The sequence below is a fragment of the Rhinolophus sinicus genome, linkage group LG03, assembly GCF_036562045.2.
Source record: "Rhinolophus sinicus isolate RSC01 linkage group LG03, ASM3656204v1, whole genome shotgun sequence".
NCBI lineage: Eukaryota > Metazoa > Chordata > Mammalia > Chiroptera > Rhinolophidae > Rhinolophus > Rhinolophus sinicus.
Window position 1 is genome coordinate 11,447,212 of NC_133753.1, and position 25,102 is coordinate 11,472,313.

General features: G+C 37.0%; 1 protein-coding gene across 2 annotated transcripts in view; it reads left to right on the forward strand.

Annotated features, from left to right (window-relative positions):
* Window positions 1-25,102, forward strand: part of RPS6KA5 (ribosomal protein S6 kinase A5) — a 168,664-nt gene that overhangs the window by 45,295 nt on the left and 98,267 nt on the right. For both annotated transcript variants that reach the window (XM_019745027.2, XM_019745046.2), the window contains exon 2: window positions 6,727-6,798. In XM_019745027.2, coding sequence (XP_019600586.1) covers window positions 6,727-6,798 — 72 coding nt within the window. The remainder of the gene's footprint in view (window positions 1-6,726; window positions 6,799-25,102) is intronic.

The following is a 25,102-nucleotide window of genomic DNA, read 5'->3' on the forward strand; positions in this document are numbered from 1 at the left end:
TCCTTACCTCACATCATAGAAGAAAATTAACTCAAAATGGATCATAGACTTAAATGTAAGAGCTAAAACTGTTAAACTTCTAGAAGAACACATAAGAGAATATCTATGTGACATTAGCTTATGCAAGGATTTTGTAAACAGAATCCAAAAAGCATAGACTATAAAAGAAAAAATTTGATAAGATGGACTTCATTATTTTTTTTAAAATTTGCTTTTAAAAAGGCAAGCTACAGAATTTTTGCAAGACATACATCTGACCAAGTATTTTAATTCGAGTTGTATAAAGAATTCTTACAACTAAACAGGTAACTCACAAACAACTTTAAAAAAAAATGGACAAAAAATTTGAACAGACAAGTCCCCCAAAGAGATATACAAATGGCCAATAGACCCATGAAAAGATACTCAAAATCACTCGTCATCAAGAAAATGCAAATTGAAACCACATTGACAATGTAGAAAATTTGAAAGAATAGACCGAAAAACTCCTGGAACTAATAAGCAATTATAGCAAGGTTGTAGGATACCAGCTTAATATACAAAAGTCAATCGTTTTCCTATATACCAGCAATAAACAAGTGGAATTTGAAGTTAAAAACACAATACCATTTACATTAGCAACCCCCAAAATGAAACATTTATGTATAAATATAACAAAATATGTATAAGATCTATATGAGAAAAACTACAAAACTCTCTGAAAGATATCAAAGAACAAAATAAATGGAGATATATTCCCTGTTCATGGATAGGAAGACTCAGTAATGTCAGATATCAGTTTTTCCCAACTTGATCTATAGATTCAGTGCCATCCCAATCAAAATCCAAGCAAGTTACTTTGTGTATATCAACATACTGATTCTAAACTTGACATGGAGAAGCCAAAGACCCAGAATAGCCAACACAATATTAAAGGAGAAGAATGAAGGCAGAGACTTACACTACCCAACTTAAGACTTTACTGTAAAGCTGCAGTAATCAACCCAGTGTGGTATTAGAGAGAGAATAGACAGATTGATGGAACAGAATAGAAAGGCCAGAAATAGACCTCCGTAAATAAAGTCAAGTGACAATGGAGCAGAGACAATACAATGGAGCAGAGAAAGTCTTTTCAACAAATAGTGCTGGAAAAATTGGACATCTACATGCAAAAAAAGTGAATCTAGATACAGACTTTACGTCCATCCCCAAAATTAACTCCAAATGGATCACAGACCTAAATGTAAAATATAAAACTAATGAAACTCCTGAAACATAAACAGAAAACCTAGATGACTCCGGCTGGGTAGGGTGATGACTTTTTAGATACTATTCCAAAAACTCGATCCATGAAAGAAAGAATTGATAAGCTGGACTTCATTAAAATTAAAAACTTTTCTGCAAAAGACAATGTCAAGAGAATGAGAAGACAAGTCACATACCAGGAGAAAATATTTTCAAAAGTCACAGCTGATAAATGACTATTATCCAAAATATATAAGAACCTTTAAAACTCAACAATAAGAAAACAAACAACCCAATTTTAAAAAGGGGGCCAACAACTTGATAGACACCTCACCAAAGAAGATACACAGATGACAAATAAGCATCTGAAATGATGTTCCACATCGTATTATCAGGGAAATCCAGAATGCTGGCAACACCCAATGCTAGTGGGGATGTGGAGCCTCATTTTCCTTTGGGATGCAGAGTGGAACCGCCACTTTGGAAGAAAGTTCGGCAGTTTCTTACAACACTAAACATTCCCTTACAGCATGCCCCAGCATTTTTGTCACTTGGTATTTACTCAGTGGAATTGAAGGCTTATGTCCACACCGAAACCTGCATACGGATGCTTATAGCAGCCTTATTCATAATTGCCCCAACCTGGAAGCAACCAACATGTCCTTCATAGGTGAATGGGTTAATAAGTTGTGTCACATGCAGACAATAGAATATTATTCAGCACTAAAAAGAAAGGAGCTATCAAGTCATGAAAAGACACGGGGGAACCTTAAGTGCATATTACTAAGTGAAAGAAGGCAATCTGAAAAGTCTGCATACTGTATGATTCCAACTATATGACATTCTAGAAGAGGCAGAACTATGGAGACAATGAAAAGATTAGTGGGTGCCAAGGGTTGTGGGGAGGGAAGGATAAATAGGTAGAGCACAAAGGATTTTTAGGACATAGAAACTACAATGTACAATGCCAGATATGGTAATGGCAGATACATTTGTCCAAACCCACATAATGCACACCACCAAGAGTGTACTTTATGTAAACTATGGACTGTGGGTAATAATGACATGTCAGTGTAGGTTCATCAATTATAGCAAATGCACCATGACAGTGAGGGATGTTGATAATGAGGGAGGCTATTAATGAGTGGGAGCAGAGGGTCTATGGGAAATCTTGTATCTTCTGCCCAATTTCGTCATGAACCTAAAACTACTCTGAAAAATAAAGTCCGGAAACAAACAATTAGGTACCATTTCACACCCACTAAAATGGTTAAAATTAAAAGGTCTGATATTCCCAACTCCTCAAAAGGATGTGGAGCCAGTGGACTTCTCACATATTATTGGTGGGAATGTAAAATAGCAGAACCACTTTAATAAAATAGTATGGTACACAGGTAGATATGGACGTACCGTATATGCAACAATCTCATTCCTAGGTATTTACCCAAGAGAAATGAAAACGTATCCACAGAAATTCTTTATCTTAGCCCCAAACTGCACATAATGTAAATCTGACCAACATTGCCAATCCATCAACTAACGGTATATCAATGCTATGGAATATTACTCTGTAATAAAAAAGAATAAAGTACGAGCACACACACACACACCTGGATGAAACTCACAAACATTAGGCTAAATGAATGAAGTTGAATGCAAAGAAACTATGTATTGTATGGTTTCACTTATATGGAATTCTAGAAAAGTTAAAACTACAGTGACTGGAATTAGATCATTGCTTGTCTGAGCCCGTGGTCTGGGAAGGTATTGGCTTCCAGAGGACATACTGAAAATTTTCAGGATGATGGCACTGTTTTATATCTTGGTTGTGGTGGAGATTTCATGAGTGTACACAATTACCAAAATTCATCAAACTGTTCAATTCAGTGAGTGAATTTTATTGTATGTAAGTTATGCCTCAATCAAACTTAAAAATGTTCTTTGTAGGTATTTAGTGCTCAAATATCTTCAGTTAATTTTCCCTTTGAGCAAAAAATTGACTCATGAATGGTTTGCTTCTATTTGTCAGCACTTCAAAAGCAAAATAATAAGAAAATAAAATAAAAATCAGGGTTCAGTGGTGAATGATTTTGTTTTTGTTTCAGCACTAGTGAAATTGTAATTAATTTTTTAAAATAAAAAAGTTACTGTTTTTCATATCTTCACAGTGAAAGACATGAAGCAAAGGAATGTTGTCTGACAGTCACAGATAATAGTTTTGAGGACTAGTGAGGATTACGATCTCTGTGTCCTGTTCTCTTGCAGTTACCGCTGCTTGGTCCCCAAATGAGATTAAGACAGAAGACAAAAGGAAGTCAATGAGTACATTATGACAAGCTCGATCTTTGGTGCCTGACCCCAAACTGAAACCTTGCCCTTGGTAAACTGAGCGGGTCCACGTGGATCTGCTTATGATTTATCAGTCCCTTTGTCCTGAGCAGATACTAAACTTGTTCACTGGAGTCTCATCGTTCTTAAGCAAGAAAAGGCCAAGAAGGATAAACTCTAGGAGAAACTCGGGGTGAAAAAGAACATGTTTTTATGAGCCCAGGGCTAAGTAAGCTCTTTTCAAGCCCAGCGTTTTTGGGTTTTCCTAGGACTTGGAAAACTTGAGGTTTGAGGAAGGGAAGAACCTCTCTCAAGTTCTGCCTTACCTCACCAGCCACCTGGGAACAATCTTTATAGAAAAGCAATACACAGATGAAATAAACTCTCAGCAGTTGGCCAAAGAGAGGAGAATCCAAAGAGAACATACCTTGAAGAAACCAGAGCTAACCTCGTCACCTGGACTCTTCACCACCTCCCCGTCCCCCAAGTACGGATGGTGCCATCAGTTCCCTTCATCTTGAGCCCTGTCCATTCTTCTCCCCAGGGGGTAGGAGTTTGGGGAAGCCTTGAGTTCCCCTTGCAGGTAACGTGTTAATTTATGTCAGGAACCAAATAGTAGAGGTAGTAGATGATGAACAAAATCAGCCCTTCACAGATCATCTGAAAGATCTTGGTGAATGGCCAGGGTTTCCTAGGTGGTCTACTTTGTAGAATAAGGAGGAATTGATCTGTGATCTCGTAATTTCCTATGAAAGCAATTCTGTGTGTGTGAAGAAAGGCTGAAGTGGCTGTGTATCGAAAGATAGCTCCTTGTTGTCCTAATGTAGCTGCAAATACAGTTATGGGAGAAATAGAGGACAAAGACAGCAGTGCTTTTGGAAAGCTGGGCCTTTACGTGTCTCACAGTAAATAAAAGAAGACTTCTAATAGTGAGAACCAGGAGTAATAATTTGTAACATTTTCGACATATGACTCTTTAATGATGTCTTAAGTTTAAAATTTTTTTGCATAATGAAGTAACAGAATTTGACATTCAATTAGAAGAGAGCCACATCAATATTTCAAAAGTGGTGGTTTCCGATGGGCTTGGCTTTTATTATAACATAACCTGCTTTACATACTACAGGAGGATATACTATTATTGTGTGTTTACTTTAAGATACTACCTATGTTTTTGGTATTCATCGTAGGTCTGTTTGATGTCAATGTGGGCTCAAGGCCTGGGCCATGTAACACTGATTTGTTCCCACTATAAAATTATGCATTAATACAATAGTCAAACTCTTGGAAACAAAGTAGATGCTATTTCTCAGGGGTTGGGGGAGAGGGAAAAGAGTTGTTGTTCGATGGACAAAGAGTTTGTTTTGCAAAATGGAAAAGTTGCAGAGATCTGTTGCAGGCAATGCTCATGTAGTTAACACCATTGTATTGCACGCTTGAAAATAGTTAAGGTGGCATATTTTGTTATGTGCTTTTGACCTCAATTAAAATTTTTTTTTATGCATTTAGTTAAACTTTGGAAAGACACTGAAATTACTTATCCCCTGAAACTTTTAATTCTAGAAGTTCTTAGTTGAATCTGAAAATAAATTTTCTTGAAGTTATAGTCCCAAAGCATTACTTTGTTTATAAACATTTATAATAAGGCTTATTGGTGAACAAGCACTGTATAACTTTATCTTATTTAATCTTCATCATAACTCAGTGATGTAGGTATTTTATTTTCTGCCAAATTTTATTATGGACATTTCCAAACATACAGAGAATTTGAAAGAATTATATATTGAACACCCTTATACTATCTAGATTCTATAATTAACATTTTGTTGTAATGCTCTGTCACATATCTGTTCGTATTTAGTATTCATCCATTATCCACTTTATTTTTTATGAATTTCAAAGTCTACTGTAGACATCAATATGCTTTGAGGGTAGGTATTTTTATTATCCCCATTTTACACTAGAGGGACCTGAGACACAGAAAAGTTAACTAATTTGTTCACAGTCACGCAGCTTTTAAGTCAGGGGTGTCCAAACTGCGGCCCGCGGGCCAACTGCGGCCTGCAATCCATTTTTTATTGGCCCGCAGCAAATTCCAAAAATATATTTAGTTTACTTAAATAAACCAGGTGAGGCAATACGCACTTCACCTTGAGTGAGTGGCCCAGCTGTTTGTGTATTTTACCGCATATGGCCCTTGGTAAAAAACGTTGAAAAAAGTTTGGACACCCCTGTTTTAAGTGGTAGACCTAGGATTTAGACCAAGGCTCCTTAACCACATCTACGGAATACTGGTTCACATAATATCAGTAGGTATTGCCATAAAACGTAATTGTGTGGTCCAGTAAATTTGTCAAATGTAATATCTCAGTCTTGAAGAGTCACATGCATATTTTCATGGCACATAATCTGTGAAGTTCAGCAGTGAAGAAACCCATTTAACTTTGTTTAAGCCAACAATTTTCAAATTTATTCAACGTGAAAGCACTTTTCCCCCAAACATAACACATAGTAACATCTCATAGGATAGGACCAGAATTCAATGGAATGTATTTTGGAAAATGCGCATTAATAAGATAACCTTATTTTGTTTATTTAGGACAGAACATATTTTTGAAGAATTTTGTATTTTTAAACATAGTCCTAGAATTTTAGAGCTGGCAGAGATCTTAGAGTTTACTGAGACCAACGCTTTCATTTTAGAGATGAGGGAGCTGAGACACAGGGTGGCCAGGTGACTAACGCAGGCTAAATCATGCTCAGGTGCTTAGTGGCTGAAATGCGAGTAGAACCCAGTCTATAACCTGGTGTTGGCATTTACTAGACACTTAGTAAATATTTGTTGAATAAATGAATACATCTAAGTCTGTCCACTTTTCTTTACATATCTATCTGCATATCAGAATTTGTTTATTTTTGGATTCTATTCTTCAATAGTCACTTTATTTTTATGTTAACCTTGATACACATGATATATAGTTACTAAATTCTAAAAAAAATTTTTATTGGAGTGTATAGCATACAGAAAATTGCATAGAACATAGCTGTACAGTTGAACAATTAATTATCAAGTGAATACTGCTGGCCCCCCAAGTCAAACAAAACATTGCTCGTATCTCACAATCCTCTTCCTGTTGCTGGTCCCCTTAATTCTTTTTTCTCTTTGTTTTTTAGCCAATTTAACAGGACATGCTGAGAAGGTGGGGATTGAAAATTTCGAGCTCCTGAAGGTCCTAGGAACTGGAGGTAAGTCTTAAGTTAATTCTTTTTAAAAAATAAAAGATAGTTGTTATTCCTATGACAAAGGATTGATATCCCAAACACAGAAATCAGCTGAAATTGAAAAAGCATAAGGAATCCAGTCAGAGAACTGTCAAAGAACATGAACAAATGAATCATAGAAGATATACAAAAGGAAAGATTTAAAAGAATTAGCAAGGATTTAGAAAAAAATCAATCTCTCTTACTCTGCTGTTCGGAATGTAAATTAGTTCAATGTTTACATAAGAGACAATATTTTTAAAAATCACTAACATTTATAGAAAACTTGTTACTTGCCAAGTACTGTGTAAAGTGCTTTATACTGATTGTCTCATTCAACCCTCACTTAACTTCCTTGATATTCAGTGATAATAATTTTTAATAATTAAAAACTCAAGATCCTTCAGAAAGCTAACAATATGAGTTCGGTTAAATGGAACATGGATGTATATGCCCTATAATCTGTACAAAAGATTGAAATGATCTGTATTTACTAATATTTTTGAAAGCTCTCCATATTATAGTAAGTTAAAGAAAAGGCTATAGAAGAGAATGTACAATATACCATTTCCGTAACATAAAGAATTGTATGAATCAGTATCTATATGTATATATGTATATAGAAAAATCTCTGGGATGTACACCAAAATGATAACAGTGATTGTCCCTGGGCGGTGGAATTTTAGGTAATCTTGACTTTTCTGCTTTATACTTTTCTATGCCTTCTGAATTTTTGCCACTACTGACACTCAGGGCCTCATGAGTGTGCAACCTGGGCAGTTGCAGAGATCCCACACTTAGAAGAGCCCCACGTTTGGTTTCATGCTCTGCTTTCACTGTTCTGAAATTGTAAATACTTCATGAACAAGGCACCCCACACTTTCATTTTCACTGGGCCCACCAGTTCCGGAGCTGGTCCTGTCAGGCGTGCACCTTGTCTCTTCAGCTTTCCCCCTGGAATGTGTTGCTCTGCACTCACCACTGCTGAGAACGTGCTGCTTCGTTTTCCTTCCTTCAGGCAGACGGAAAAAGCAGGACTTTTTCCTTCTCTTTGTCCATCCTCAGCAGGCCTGTTGTCTCTTTCCCTGGAAGGGGAGAGCGCACCTCAGAGGACAGACCATTCTTCTTCCCCACTAAAGTTTAGCTTCACACTCTCAGGGGCCTGTCTACCTTCCTAGATTCCCAGCCCCAGGTGGATAGATTGCTGCTCTCCATACGAGGTTATTTCCCGTACCTTCCGAAGTGCCAAGCCTTCTAGCTGGAGAAAAAAATCCTTTCTTTTGGACTTCCACAGTCAATCCCAGCCACTGCCCTAGCATGCTCATGGGTATGCATGTGTTCAGGTTCACATATGTACTATGTCTTTAGGTCATTTGGTAATGAGCCTTCATGCCTTGGGCCTTGCCATACAAGGTCTTCGTCATTTCCCTGGTTAGCATGTTGTGTAGAGCCAGCCTTTACCGCTGCCTGTGTTGAGCCCTATGGTTCATTCTCATCAACTAAGTATTTTATGTCAGGAAGGGTATAGTGTAATTTTCAACTTGGAGACTTTATTGTGCATTCTCTCTTTCAGATCATTTGCAAAGATGTATTTAAAAAACAAAACAAAAACTATCCCACCCCACTCTGTCACTATGAAATCATGCTTTCAAAATATCATAATAACTCCTTTATCCCTCCCTTTGTTTCTTATTCCAAAGACAATATCTCCTCAAAGGGGAAAGGGTCACAGTCCTGTGGTGACATAGTTCCCTCAGAAATAGCGTCTATGCCATCTTGTCAAAAGCTTGTTCAGGTCAACTTTTATTAGAGCCACAGAATCTGCTTTGTTCAGGTCAACTTATATTAGAGCCACAGAATCTGTTTCATCTCTGTGGTTTATGTTTTAATAGCTTTATTAAAATACAATTTACATGCTATACAGTTCACCCATTTGAGGTGTACAAATCAGTGGTTTTAGTATATTCATAGAGTTGTGCAACCATCACCACAATTTTAGAACGTTTTCCTTAGCTCAAAAAGAAACTATGAACACTTTAGCAATTATTGCTTACCAAATTCACCGTCCTCCTAGCCCTAAACAACCACTAACCTACTTTCTGTATCTAAATGTCCTTTCTGGACATTTCATATAAATTGAATCACATAATATGTGGGTTTTTGTGTATGATTTCTTTCACTTAGCATAATATGTTCTAGGTTCATCCATGTTGTGGCATGAGTCAGTACTTCTTTCCTTTTCATGGCTTAATAATATTCCATTGTATGGATATAACACATTTGTTTATTCACCAGTTGATGGACATTTGGGTTATTTCCACCTTTTGGCTATTATGAATAATGCTGCTATGAACATTCGTGTACAAGTTTTTGTGCGAACATATGTTTTAATTTCTCTTGAGCATATACTTAGCAGTGAATTGCTGTTTCAAATGATAATTCTATGTTTAATTTCTTGAGGAAGTACCAGACTGTCTTCCAAAGTGACCGCACCATTTGACATTCCCACCAGCAGTGTATGAGGGCTCTGATAACTCTACATCTTTGTCAACACTTATTATTAACTACTTTCTAACTTTTTGTTGTAGTCATCCTACTGGATGTGAAGTGGCCAAGGTTAGTTTTTAAGAATGAAATGTCCTCCTTAAGTAATTAAATCATTCTGGTCAACTCACTCATTTCCCATTTTCTGCTATTTTACATGAAATGATGCATACTTAAATATTTTGAATGCAAGGTTGTATAACTTCCCTCTTAAGTTTATTCCATTTTTAACTGATCCTTGATATAAGAATGATCTTTTTAACAAATGAGAAATAAAAACTCATAGACACAGACAATAGTTTAGTGGTTACCAGAGGGTAAGGGGGGTGGGGGGGTGGGAGATGCGGGTAAGGGGGATCAAATATGTTGTGATGGAAGGAGAACTGACTCTGGGTGGTGAACACACAATGGGATTTATAGATGATGTAATATAGAATTGTACACCTGAAATCTATGTAATTTTACTAACAATTGTCACCCCAATAAATTTTTTAAAAAAAGAATGATTTTTTTTGCTGCAGGTGAGGTATAGCAATTTGTAAGACAGTAAGAAATCTGTGACAGAAGAATATTATATGTTTAAACTTAAATTACAATCTATGTTCCTTGAGAACTTTGTAATGTCTTGGCCTATTTTATTTCAATCAGAATTCATCTCTTAATTCAATAATACAAATCACCAGAAAAATAGGATTTGGATAAATAGAAATTTTCTCAACAGCTAAGTTTTCAAGAGTAATGCCTTACACATAGTAGTCTCTAAATAAATATTTAGTGAATGAGTGAATAAAGGAATGAATAAATGAGTACACTCATTCCATATGGTAAGAGATTTCTGTAAAATTCTTAAATATTAGAAAGCAAATTGTTATGCTTTTCATTAATCCAATTATTATTGATTTTATTTTTAAAATAGATTTGTAGCAATTTTTTTTAGAAAAGAAGTTATAAAAATTCAGACTAAGATCATCTTTTATTTCAGATATGGTCAAAGCCCCAAAACTTTTATTCAATAGTAACATAACTCTCTATAGTGAAACAGACATAGAATCTGCAGATCTTCTCATGCACACTATTAAAGTTTAATATTAATTAATTTTTATCACTGAATTTTATAGTATGTAACCAAAAGCCAGGAAACTAATTGTGTTCCTTGATTTGTCAATTTTATATTTAGCAGTATATTCTAAATACATAAGTAGAAATAGAAAGGCAGTTTATTTTCTCTTTCTGATAAGATGACTGCTTATATATTCTGGAAAATTCTCCTCATTTAAACTCCTGAAGTGCTGGATAAAATACCTTAAAAAGGTACTCAACTGTATATATCAACTGGCAAGAATAAGGAAAATCCTTATTGGGATTTTTAATGAAAATGAGAGCAGGAATCTAGAGAAGTAGATAAGCTCCCTGAAGGCAGAGGTTGTGCTGGGGAAATCTGCCAGTGAACTGTGAGCTAGTTCTTGGGATTTTCCATTTACATGCTTGGTATGGGAGACAACATCTAAGGCTCACAAATGGTAGAGAATGCTACTTCCCAGTAAAAGACAAAATGACAAAAATAAATTCCAGCCTGCAAAGGGAGGTGGAGAGGAAACCTTTCTGCCTTGGCATTGGCTCTGGGTGAAGGGAATAAAAAATTAAATGAAAGGCTTTCCTGAGCATTCACAACATAAGTCAGGCATCAAGCAGGTTTGCACCTTGAATTTGTATACACTTGTGTGATCCCAAAGAACAAAAACAAGTAAGAATTTAGTTGGTAGTTCCCAGGTGCTTAGTGAAAGCAAATGTAAATCATTTTTGGAAATATAAACTATTATGCAGATCTTCAAGAAGCACCAAAGAAAGTTTTACAGACATGCTCTTACTGTCAAGAAGCAAGGCACTGTGAGTGAAAGAAGTGGAAACAATACATAGCAGAACTAGACTCACAGAGACTTGGAATTATTCAATATGACATATATGCATGTTTATATGGTTTTAAAATTAAAAAGAGAGTTGATTGTTAAGGAACGAGGCATGCTACAAAATGACCAGACAGGTTTGAAAAAGAATCAGTAGTACTTCTATAAGTGAAAAAAATATATAAACCATAAACTCAGTAGGTGGTTTACTAGCAGATGAGATATCTAAAAAGAGAATGAGGAAATTGGGAGATGGATTTGAGGAAAACATGCAAAATATAGAATGGAGAAAAAGAGAGATGACATGTATAAAAAAGAGATTAAGATATAGAGGACAGACAGAAAAGATATGAATTTGTCTAATCAGAATCCCAGAAGTAGCTGATAGAGTAGGGAGAGGCACTATCCAAAGAGACAATAGCTGAGGATATACTAGGATTGATTGAACATATGAATTCACAGATTTAGGAAACAGCAAATCCCAAGCAGGCAAGTATAAAGAAATTCTTACATAGATACTTCTTAAGGAAACTGATGAACGCTAGAGACAGAGAAATACCCTGAAAGCATCCAGTTCCTTATTTACGAAGGAACAATGATTAGATTACCTAATGACTTTTCAACAACCACCGTGAAAGCCATAGGAGAGTGGAAGAATATCTGCAAAATGCCTAGATGAAAAAAACCGTCAACTTAGAATTTTATACCCAGCAAAACTATTTTCCAGAAGCGAGGGCAAAATAGACATTTTCAGACATACAAAAAGCTGAGTGTGTTTTCCGCCAATAAATAGGTCCTCACTAAAATAATTTCTAAAAGATGTAGGGAGAAGAAAAGTGATCTCAGGAGAGTTTCTGAGATGCAGAAAGAATTGGTGAGTAAAGAAAATCTAAACAATACTGTCTCTGTAAAACCAAAGTTGTAATGTCAAAATTGTAGGGTTAAAAAAAGCTGAAATATTGGACAAAAATAGCATGTAATTTGGGAGATCGTAGGAGGTAATGTTCAGAGGCAGTGTTCCTCAAATTTTAACATGCACACAAATCTTGAATGTGCAAATTACCGCAATGGTTGAAAAAAGAATAGAAAACCCAAATGGTCCTATAACTGGTAAAGAAATTGGTCAGTGAGTAAAAATCTTCCTGCTAGGAAAATATTTGCTGCAGTTTTAAGAATGAGTGCTGCCAAACATTAAAGGCATAGATAATTTTAATCTTTCACAAACTAAGAGAACAGTAAAAGTGGGATTATTTCCTCCAATTCATTGTATGAGGCTAGTACTATAACCTTGATTCCAAAAACAAACAAAACAAGTATGAGGAAGGAAAATTATAGGCCAGTTTCACACGTGTGAAATTTTAATATCAAATTTATAAAACCAAACCTTATATTTTCTTTCAACACATTTAATAGTTTGTCTCATTATTTACCTTGGCCTTTTGAGTGGTTTGATCACAGGTCTTTAAGATAATTTTGCAAAGGTGAGGGAAGAGTAATGTTTTACTTTTGTATCTCCATTTCATGGTTCTTTGCTGTTCTATAATTGGTCTATTGTTAGCCATAGATACTGCTATTCCTTTTTTGTCAGCTTACAGTATATTTGCTTATAAGAAGATGGAAAAATTAAGAAATGTCACTGTAGGTTTTTCTGTATTTAAAATCAGTTTCGATGACTAAATGGAGTAGGTGGAAACTTTTATTATGAATATAATAAAATCTCAATTTTTATTCAAAAATTTCACCACTAATCTTTCAGTTTCATAACCCTTTTAAGATCTTTTTTTTTTACATGAACTATTTAGGATAATAGAAAAGTCTCATCAGATGTCTTTATGTGTCATGTCAGGTTTTCTTTGGAAGTGAAACTGAAAACTCTTATGATGAATTAATTTTTATATATTTTGAACTAGAAGAAATGCTATTCATCCACTATCTTGAAGACTTTATGGAGTATTGGAATATGAAAGATTTGCTTGTTGATGTGATACTTAAGTGCATGTAATATTCATTAAAAAGATCTCTCTTTTGCTTCAATTTATTTCTCTTTTTAGCTATCTTGTTTCTTGTGGCTTATAGCTGATTTGTTGATCAGTTTTCTAAGCTTGGAAATCATTTTTGATTCTTCTCTATTTTGACCTTTTTATTTCTTGTTTCCCACAAAAATCCTATAACTTTTCCTTCAAAATGACCCTTGGATTTACCTTTATTGTTCCTTGTGCCATCACTCATATTACCTTATACATGCATTGTTATTAGGGTTTTCTTAACTGGGCTGCCGTTCTGCAAGTTCTCTCTTCAATTTTATGCATATTCTGTTATAAATAATATGCAGCCTCGTTAAAAGGCAACATTATTGCTCTGTTCTTCTGTTTCAGAACTCATAGTGCCTTTTTCCCCAGTTAATTATTCAAGTCCAAATACTTTCTTCGCTTTCAGGCTTAGCTCTGTTTTCTCCTGTCATTTCTCTCCAGTTACCCTGATATTCCACCTGCTTTCTAGTCTGGTGAATTTTCTTTGACTCCCCTACAATTATGTGTACTTTCCCGTCCTCTGATGCTCTGCCTTATCGTGTTCTCCCACCTTAGCACGCCTCCTCTTTTCCGCCTGTCCACGTCCTGCCCAGATTGCTTCATTCTCTGAACGTGGCACTGAAACTCCCTTGCAGAGAACACAGCACTGAGTGGTCTCTGAGTTTCCCTGCACGTCTGCTGTTTTTCTACTGGATGGAACCTCTTAAGGTCATCCCTGTTTGTTTTTCCAGCCCTGTTGTCCTGCCTCCTCCCCATATCCATAACAGTATGAGGTATAATAATAGTCTCACAAGTATATAATTCATGCTTCTGTCTCTAGCATTATTCTTGAGATTGATACTCCCAAATCCAGGAAATGTCTTTGGTTCATCTTTTAGAATTATTTTGTTTCAGGATGAGATAGATATTGGGTTATTTGTGGGAATAATGGTTCTGTTTATATTTCACTCCTTACCATGTCTGCTGCCTTTCTTCCAACCATTTTGCTTTCTTTGAGACCTCTGTCCAAATCTAGAGGAAAGTTTTCAAACGTCTCATTAGTAATTCTGACGCTAGTGAAGCGGAGCATGAAGGTCTCAGCTAAAAGACTTTCTCTTTGAATTTTCTTTATTCATCATACATGATCCATACTTTGGAGATCTTTTGTTATTATGACAAAAAAAGATAAAATTTGCTGTGTAACTGTAAAGGGTACAGCTGAGTTTGATTTCTTCTTTCAATTTTGGTACATTCACAGTTGTGAAGTATTTGGGTATCGAGGATGACTTAGAGGTCTCAGGTTTGAACCTTGACATTCTCGTTGCCTACTTGCATTCCGTGGGTAAATCATACGAACCCCGGGAGCCTATGTCCCTATTGGCATGAGTTAATAATACCTATGTCACAACGTTGTTACAAGATTTGAGATAATGGATGTGAATTGTTAATTGCTAGATAACCATCAGTTGTGGTTATTTATTGAACAGGGAACTCCACTGTAAAGCTATACCATAATTTAGAAAACATTATTTAGGATTTATTCATAAGAATAGATTTATTAGTTTTTTTCACATAGTCACTCAGCATATGTGGGAGTAATTTCAACTAAAGTTATATTTCTATTAGTAATGAGAATCTAACAAATGAAAAACTATTTCATAAATGAAATGTTGCCATTTTCTTAGCATTTATAAGACGTTGATTTGTATATTACCTTAAAAATAACATGCCAAATGAACATGTATTTCTTTCTTATTCTTTGTCTTCTCTTAACTAGTCAAACATTTTAGGTTCTTAGCAAGCCTTCTGTATTTTACTTTAACAATCTTATACTAAAATATACATAAAACAAGTAATAAAACATTTAGATTGCCTGGTATGGTAAATGCTATATACACTTGAGCTATTTATGTAACTGAAAGGGAGAGAAGCCCAGCTTCTAACAGAGTTAATATAATGTATTACTAAGGTCTCAGATTAGCTTGATACATAAGTGAATGTCATTTCTTAACAAATATTTTATCGTAAAGCATAAAATATGTCCAACAGTAGGGAAATGCATCTACCAAAAGACCTTCCAGGTTGAGGCTGGTCTCCCCCAGTCCATTCTCCACACGACAGCCAGAGTGATCTTTCTTAAGTGCAGGCTTGATCGTGTCACTTCTAAAAACCTTTCAGTCCATTCCCCTTGCTCTTGGAATTCACTTTCACATGGATTTATCAAGAGGAAAGTACTATTTTGGGTGCTGGGGGTAGAATAGTGAGCATTCAAAAAGAAAAGATATATTGTTAGGTTGGTACAAAAAGTTGCAGTTTAAAAGGTTAAAAATTATTGCAAAAAGTGTAATTACTTCTGCTCCAACCTAATACATACAAACTTACAAATTCAATAATGTGGATCTGGTCTTCATTTAATGTGGCCTGATTCCTGGGTTTATGAAACCTGGGAATGAATGCTGGCACAGCATAGAAATTCAAAATGCCTTCCTTGCCTCCAGTAATGTCTGATGAGCAACAGCCATTTGTGCCTGCCTGTCCCTGGTGCCCTCATAACAAGGTCACTTTTTCCTTATCAGGTGGGTTTTTTTTGTTGTTGTTTGTCATTTAATCAACAGCAGATCTCTAAAGTTATTCTGTGGAAATATTTTTTGTCTAGTAGAGACTATGTTTGGGTCGCTCACCCGGCCTCAAGTGCTAGTCTCACCATGTTGACTCTAATACTCATTACTCTTTAGTCCCTGGAAATCGTCCCTGACAGGACAGACTTTAAAAAGGAAAAAAAATTTTTTTTCTTTACTGTAGTCTTTCCAGAAACACATTTTATTTATTAAGACATAATTCTACTTCTCCTGGGCAATTTGCCACTAGAGGGTGCTAGACATTGCAGTAGACCTCAAAGACAGCTACTTTTTGGTGATGCGAGAAAGGGGGAAAAAGTTTGATTGAGTCATGTAAAAGACTCTTAAAAAATATGATGACTTAGTCATCGTTTGTCATTTTTTTCTCTTAGGTATTTGAAAAGTAACCCTATTAAAATAGTACTTTTAAAAGCATGTGTTCATTAAATTGTCAAAATTGTCATTCAAAAAAAGTTTATAACTTTGCATCTGTGTATACCCACTCCACCCTGCTTCAGTGTAAGCCTACAGTGTTTATGGAGCTCGGAGAGGTTAAATGATTGTGATGTTTTACGCCATAATCAAAAGAGGATTCCATATGAAGATGTTGGTTGCCATTGTCTCCCTGGTGTAAATACAATCCAGTTTCTTACTGACGCTGTCTTAGGTCATGTTTGCTAGAAGCAGAGCCCGGGACAGGGATGTAGCCACGTGGTTTATTGCAGGACGCTCTCAGGCGAGAGTGAGGGAAGCAGCCAGAGCCAGGGGAGAGCCTAAGCAGCCTGTGGTCTGCGCTGGGGTCTAGATTCAGCTTGAACCTGTGGAAGTCTTGGAGCAAGACAGAGGAGCAAGCCTTTTGTACCCATTAGTCATGGGCTGCAGGCTGCTGGGGGGTGGGGTGGTAGGGAATGGTGGAATGGAACCTCCCAGGTGACGTTGTAACTCTCTACCTTAGGCCTTTCCCCAGAGAAGAGGGCAGCTGTGGGCTGTTAGCAGCTCGGTATGGGTGTACCAGCCTGTAAAGGTGTGACTTGGGAGGGCACCGTTCTTTGCATCTATGACAGGTGGTCGTTAATGCTGGTCATTAAGACATAACTATTCAGCTAGGAAAGCAACTTGTTTGTTGAGGTATAAACAGAACAATTTAGGAATGTGCTTCTTGTCCTTATTTCTTTGTTTTCCTGCATTTTTCTGTCAGTGAGATCCTCTGGTAATCACACCCATGGTGGTCATTTCCAAGTCTAGATCTCACAGTAGGACATGGTTTCCTTTGCAGCTTTTTATTCTTTCCTGCTTGACCAGAATCTTTAGTTTTCAAGTCATTTGGGTCCAGGGGTAAGAAATGGCCCATTTTTCACATGGATCACCTATATGGAGATAGAAGTTGGCCTCAGCCACAAACGTACATACATGTAATTATGAGCTGGCTTAATGCATGTGGTCTTAGCTGTGTCTGAGACCTCAAAAGTGGTCAGCCAGATCATTACACAGTCCTTAATTATGCAAGCTAATGCTGTATGCACAGTGGAACCCATAGATAGTTAGTCCTATAACTATATTTCATTTTCAACCTTCTAACATGTTAAATCTTTTCTTAGAAGCTGTCACTGTCCATGAGAAAATGTACTGATTTATGTTCCTGATTCAACTGCACAACTGTTTTTGACTATTAAAGTAGTTAAGCAATGAGTCAAATGGCCCTGGTTAATTTAAAAACTGAAATTGGATTAGATCTAGAATGCTGGCACTTTTATGATGTCTTTTCCAGATCTTCTCTATTACGTATCTTCTAAAGAGGATACAAATGTTTATGCCTAAAGCAAATGGCCTGCCTCAGTCTCTTTCATAAAAGTTATTGCCTATGATTTCACATGCTTTTACTGTCTATTTTGTTTACTTTTAGCATATATGCATTGAATCAAGCATGTTTTGGGTTCGTATCTTTTCCTTATGTGTTAGAAGAATAATTTATTTTAATCAGTTTACCTTTATTAACTGAGAAATTTTGTTTTTATGATTTTACAAATCCTGGCAACGGTAGCTAATGAAAAAAAAGTTCTCTCCTCTTTTATTTCAAAATTATGTTGAAATACTTAGTTTAATCAGTTTTTTCTTTAATATTTGGAATTTAGTTTGCAATTAAAATATCTGTCATGTAAAGGAATTTAGGAATCAGTGTTTCTGTTTGATAAACATAAAAATCAAGTACATTTTAACAGTGTTTTAAATTTTACCGATTTTCAGAGATTTAAAGGCGTTTTCAAAGATGGGGGAAAAAGGAACCTAAAAAATAAAAAGAAAACAGAACAAAAGCCAGATAAAAGGACAGTGAAATCAATATTATAGACATCGGGAGTGAGACAGTTGCTGTGAGTGAGTCTTAAATTTAACTCTGAGGTTACTAAAAGGTAGGAATAAAGGGAAAATTCTTTGGCCTACGTAATTTTTTTTTTAAAAGGAAGGCATAGAAATTCAATAGAACAGTGGCTTTCAAGCTTTTTTGACTATTACCCATAGGACGAAACAGATGCATTTTTATATTGCAGCTCAGAATGTGTGTTTATGTGTGGGTATAGACATATAGACAGCACACGTTTCTCCACTAACACTTACATAATGTTTGTTATGTGCTAGGCCCTATTCTATGCTTATATTAATTTATTTAATCCCCAAACCATGTGATGAAGGAACTATCACTATCCCTAATGAGGAAATTGGGACACAGTTATGTTAACTATTTTGCCCAAGGTTTCTAAATAACATATCCAGGATTCAAACCCAGGCAGTCTGGCACCAGAGTCTATTTTTAACTATTCTGTACTGTGCTTTTTATCCCCCCTCCCATGTTCCAAATTTGTTTACAGTTGTATAACGTGTGTGTGTGTGTATGTGTGTGTGTGTGGAGAGAGAGAGAGAGAGAGAGAGAGAGAGAGGAAGGAACAGGGATGGAGAGAGAGAAAGGGAGGAGGGGGAGGAAACAAATTTCATGAAACACTTTTAGTATATTTGGTTTTATTTTAGTTTTTTAAAATGTTGGTTGGACCCACTAAATTGATATCATCATCCACTAATGGGTCACAGTGCACAGTTTGAAAAAACTGGTCTAGAGACACTCACAACAAACACTGAAGTTATCAAATGGCTCCCATATCATGGACATTAAATAATACAAGAATAGCATTTTTGACAAAAGATCCTGTTCTTGAAAAAACTGTTTTATTTTATGTAGTCTCTTTAAAAAGTGACACACAGAAGATTAAACCTCAATTTACTAAAAGTCTTTCTGAGTAAAATTGAGCAATGTCTGTGGTCCAAGTGAGGTGTTCTTTGTTGATCTGTCTTAACACAGGGTGGATTGTAGAGAATTATTGGGATGGACAGTAATGTTTCTTTTCCATTCTGACGTCTAATTAATCAGGTTTCAGATGAGTCTTTAGAAGTTATGGTCAGTTTCACCATTGCGCCCCGAGTGTTTTCGTTCTGTGGCCTGGCTGTGCTGTAGTAACACTGACGTGAAGCTGCTTCTCTGAGAATCCTTTTGATGATGGTGGCTTTTCAGGGGCTTGATATGTACTCTTCTCGTGTCACTTACCATGTACATTCTGCTAGCCAATTTCTAAGGGCAGGACAAATGGAATTTAGAGTTCCATTTCTGCCACTGCTGTCGTGGGGCAAATGAAGTTCTACAGGGGAAGAGGGAGGGGGAAGGCAGGTGGACTGTCAGTGCACAGGACATATCACATGTGGAAAGATAGAAATCTTTCCCCAAGTTAAATTATATATGAGGAAGGGATGTGGCCAGGCGTTGTAATTAGTTCTTACATAGTTGTGGCAGATGACAAAGCAGTGGCCATATATAGATGTCACTATGTTAAGATATTTTCCTGTTCTAGAATGGTGACAGCTAAGTTTTTCAAGAAACTTTCACCAGGGAATGTTGCCAGGAATCATGTTTCATACACAAATGAAGAGGAATTACTTCATGAAAGCTCATTGTTCCTTCCCTAACTGGAAAGAATTGGCTGTAGCTCTGGACTATGGATCTGCGTTGCTGGTTCCTTCAACTTTAGATCAAACTTGTCAACTGAAAAGAGGTGTTTCACTCTATGCTGTAAAGCTCGTTCTTTGGTCTTTTCCTGTTTGCCAGCTTGTTTGTTTGTTGTTGTTTTTTTCCTGAATTCAACATTATTTGAGTTTCCATGATGTGCTAGTTCCAGAGTTACTGGCTAATGATACAAAGTGAGTAAAATCAGAAGTAATCCATGATGTTGTGGAATTTATAGTCCAGTGGAAGTGAGATAATGAAGAATCACACAAATAAATGAAAATTCATGTTTCTGATCATTTCTGTGACAGAGAATGCGTGGTGTTATGAGAGCATAAAATTAGAGGAATTGTACTCGTCTGAGATGTCAGGAAAGGCTGAATGTCTGAAGGAATTAGCAAAATGAGATGGTGAGAAGATAGAGGAAGGTAGGTAGAAGCTAGATAATTTAGGTAAAGATTCTCTTTATCTTAAGAGCAATGGAAAATCCAATGTTTTGAGCCAGAAGGGTTATATTTTTATCAACAATTTAGATGACAATACGAAAGATATATTTACCAGATTGAGGGTGAAAGCAGCTAGGAGGCATAGCTAGTCTGGCTGCTGGTCAAATCACCCTTCAACAAGATTCCAGTAATCTGGAAGGATGAGAGGGGTGAATTCCAGCAGTGATGAATGTGACCCTTTAGTTAGTGGAAAACTCTCATATGACATGAGTCGGTGCTGTGGTTAATCCAAAAACACTGGTTAAAGGGGAAAATTATTTCAAAAGGATATATAAAAATACATACTTTGAACATACTACTTTTCACTTAAAACACATAAATATATATTCACAGCCAGTCTGTGCATGTAGGCACAAGACTCTTTGAGAATAGTTTCTTAAACAATGGTTTATTTTGCATAAACCACACTTGAAATGTATCATCTAAAATTAAGTTTCGGACTCTTTAAAGTGGAGTGAGACGCAGACACATCTGAAGTACTCTGAGTACAAAGTCCTTTTAGATGTTTTCTAATTTTCTCCCCTAGCCTTTTACAGTTGTTTCACCCACACTTAATTTTTCAGCAGTTCCTTTTAAGTGTCTTGCTTTTATCTAGTTCTTCCAAAGCTTTCAACTTCATTTTTTTCTTTTCACATTTATGTTTCAGTGGTTATGTGATATTTAGTTAAATTATGTAAGAAGAAGAATATATACGACAGGCATAAACAGGTAAGGCAGTGAGTATCAGTGACTGATGTGAAGCAGAGCTGAACTGCATGGGGCAGAAGTGCACAGGTGAACAGTTACAGGCGTACAGTGTGTGGTGGTGTTTTATGGAAGGAAAGGGGATTGTCACTCAGTCCTGGGAATTGTCTAACTGGAAGTCACTAAACGCGTGTTTGCCGTTTTTCTAAAAAAAGCGTAGTTCAAGTACAGTAGTTTATGCTGCAGGTTTAGTATGGATCCACTTGTGTGTACAGTGTGTAGGCAGTGTGTAGAATGTATACACTTTTAAGCAGCATTAATAAAAGTCAGACAGGAAACAGTGGCCTTACAGTGGTTGAGCCATTCAGAACTCAGTGAGAGCATCATATTCTACGTGAGCTCTGTAATAAAGGAAATAAACCAGAGGCCTTCTAGAGCAGCGGTTCTTAATCTTTTCCTCCAGAATAATGTATGTAAACATATACAGATTTTGCATGCATTTAGTTTACAGCATCATAAGTTGATTGGTTTTATAGACAGACTAGAAAAATATTTTTAACCAATTGATCTGATCATTTAAATGCAAAGATTAAAGGCCACTTCCTAAAATTTTTTTAATGAGTGCAAATTTTAGAAATAAAATGAAAAGATTAGTTTAATTATACTCAAAATAAATTTCAAGGAGAGAGCTGCTTTTGTTTAGCTTGAAAAGGTATTTGAAATTGTGCAGTGGCTTTTGACAAGGCAGGCAGCACGCATGCCAACTTGTTTTTAAACTGTCTGTTTTAACTTTTATTTATTATGACAACTAGTGCTGAAAACCTGATTCATGGTGATAATTGTGGCAAATGGAGTAAGAATACCACATTTGGAAAAACAGAGATCTACTCCAAGGAACGAGACGTTTTCCCTGACACTGTTTAGTTCATTTTACATTATTTCCTTTATCCTCCAGCTGTTGAGATCATTGTCAGCAAGGTTTGTCAACATTGTGCTATGTAAGGTAGCATAGAATTATAAATCCACGTTTCAGTTTGAACAGAAGTAACCTTCATGAGATATCTGTAGTTTTCCTCCAACCTGTGAAAATCTTTCTCCCACTTTGGAAAAGTTGACATAGCTGCGTTGCTCCAATTCTCTCTTCTAAAAGTGCTCTGGTTCCGAGAGCACACAGGTGGTCAGCGGAATCCAAAATGGAGTGTCCGTAGGACCTAGAGTTGAAAGATTTACCTCATTCATAAGGTCACAGATGTCTGTCAAGCTAAGTCAGGAATTAATCCTTCTTGTCATTTATTTATAGAATTTACTTTCCCTCAGTCTCAAAATAAGTAGAGTCAAGTGCTGCAAGGCTGAGTCCTCTGGAAAACCAGTGAACCCCGTGCCCTCTTCTGCTCACATTTTTTGACAGAGTATCTTGTGAAGTCCATGGCTATGATGAATTTGATAAGATACACAAGACTTCTGTGAAGATGGCTAAGAGTATTTGAGGCCACTGCACATTGATGCAGAAATTAGAGTCTTGCTAAAGCACGAAGCTTAGTCTCTTTAGCTAGGCGGCAAATGCAGATGTGTTGCCAGACATCCGTTTTAGGGGTATCCATTTAGGGGTACTGTTTTTTATCTTTTCTGGCCAGAAGAGTTTTCACCATGCGTAGCCTTTGCAGTTCCCAAAAGATGCTTTCAAAATAGGAATTCTTTAATGACATCAGCACACACATAATGAGTGAAAGCCAGGAACTGGCTGCACTGAAAGGCAGTCAGTCCGTTCATCTAGGTGCAAACTAGAAGGAAGTAATATTGCCACCAATTCCTGTTTCAATGGTCCCTCTTAAAATATGGGAAAACACAGGCAATTGTGGAGTGGGTGGCCCTGTTCAACAGAAGGACTGCTTCCCTTTCTCTGTGTGCCGCTCTGCAGACCAGCTTCACCAGGCCAGGGGAGTGGTTTTTCAAGGTCTCTCCAGTAGTCAAAGTGTTTTCTTCCCCCTTTGCGGTGTGATAAGCAGCCTATGGGTGCTTCCGAAACAAGGCTGCTTGGAGGCAGCTGTGTTTCAGTTAGGCAGCCTACTTATAAGTAAGACCCTGTTTGTCTGAAATATTTGTTGTTTGGAACGTTGTGAGGCTCTCCTTGAATTTTGTTGACATAAGTATCTATTGGCACTTACCACAGGCAGCTTGAGTTAGTCATGGCAATTATAAAAGTAAAAACACAAGATTTATGAGCTTCATCAGACTTCTTCCCCTGGACTTTTCTGATAGATAAAAATAATTATATTGGCAAGATATGTAGTCTTCAGCTCAGATTATTGGAAAACTTGTGGATATCATCATGTGGCAAGTTTATTTGACCATACAGCATCTAATGTGGCAATAAGGATGATTTCTTATTTGACCACGTATGTTAGCATCCTACGTTCATTTATTTGGAGTGAAATACAACATTTTTTAAAGTAACAGGAAAGAAATCAGAAAATATTTCCCAACTCACAGAGCATAACAGTGGCGCCTCCTACTGGTGAGAAGTCTCAAAGTCATTTACTTTAAGATTGGTTTAAGGAATAAAAGGGCATTTGGCATAGATGAGATGGCATGATCATGTTTTTAAGTATTTAAAAAGTTATGGAAGAAGGGTAATATTCTTTTATGTAAGCCCAAAGGGTATAGAAGGACCAACAGATGAATATTATTTTTAAAAGGCCAGTTTCCAGTCAATATAAGGTATATATTCTAATGTTTAGATCCCCCTACCAATGAAATGGGCTACTTTACAGAACTTTCTCCTTTTGAAAGTAGCAGCACCGTGTCTTTGCCACCATACAATACCTAATCTGCATTGTGACTTCTGTTGAATGGCTGTCTCCTAATTTATTTGCCTATGAGGTCATTTACTTAAGGGAGGCAGCTGGAGCACCGCTGAGAGTGTCGGCTCAGGAGTCAGGCTGGATGGGCAGGGGTGACCTTGGGCAAGTGACCCAGCTCTTCTCCACTTCAGCTTCTTGGTCTGTCAAATGGAAGTAACCCTCCCCTCTCACAGGGATGTTCCAGGAAGCGAGTGAGTTCGTATCTCTCTCAAGTGCTTGATAGGTACTAGATGTCAGGCACTCAGTCTCCCGCATGGTCACCTGTGCTGAAAGGCAGCCGTGAGCGCTAGGAAGAAGCTGAACGGCATCTTCCGGTGGTGATTTAGAAAGATTCTCTTTATTGGAGAGGATAGATAGATCCAGAGACTCTGGAGATAGGACTCTCAAGAGGGCAGGCATTTCGGGTAGGCCACGTGCATAAAGGGAACACAAGCCCCATACTTGTCGAGGACTTGACTTTCTCCCGAGTTTCTATGGGGATTACGCTGTGGACTATACACTGCATTGGAATGTTCTCTAGCTTCATTTCAGTGCTGCTGAATATGTTAACTTGTTAGGTTCTAAAAGTTGTCTTTTCTTTTTTGGTTCACTCATGCCTTATTAAAATCTCAGTCTATAATTACTTTATTTGCAATGATATAAGATACAAACATTTTGTGAACTTTTTCTGTATTCCAGAATGTTCTCAGTGTCATGTGGGGGTCTCTGGTCTGGCTCCCCACACAAGAACGCAGGATATGGTGAGGCCAAAAAGGAACACCCACAGAGCCATAGATAGGGGAGTCATACCACTATATTGCTGCTGGCTGCTGGGTTGGAGACACAGGAAGCAGGAGCCACACGATCCGCAATCTGACGTCCGTTTCTCTGCCAACCAACCAACCCCCCCAGCATAGCCACGGCAGTTATATCAGTGGCTAATGGCTAACTAGTTACAGCTGATGGCCAACTAGTCACAGCTGATGGCCATCTACTACCTGAGCCAGCACCTTTCCACGTGAGGCCAAGAGCCTGGAAACTGCTCTCTGGGATTCTGCCCCCACACTCAGTATGTTTATGGTGCTGATTTCATTAAAACCCAGAGCATCTGATTTCTAATATTCGTGAGGAATTGAAAT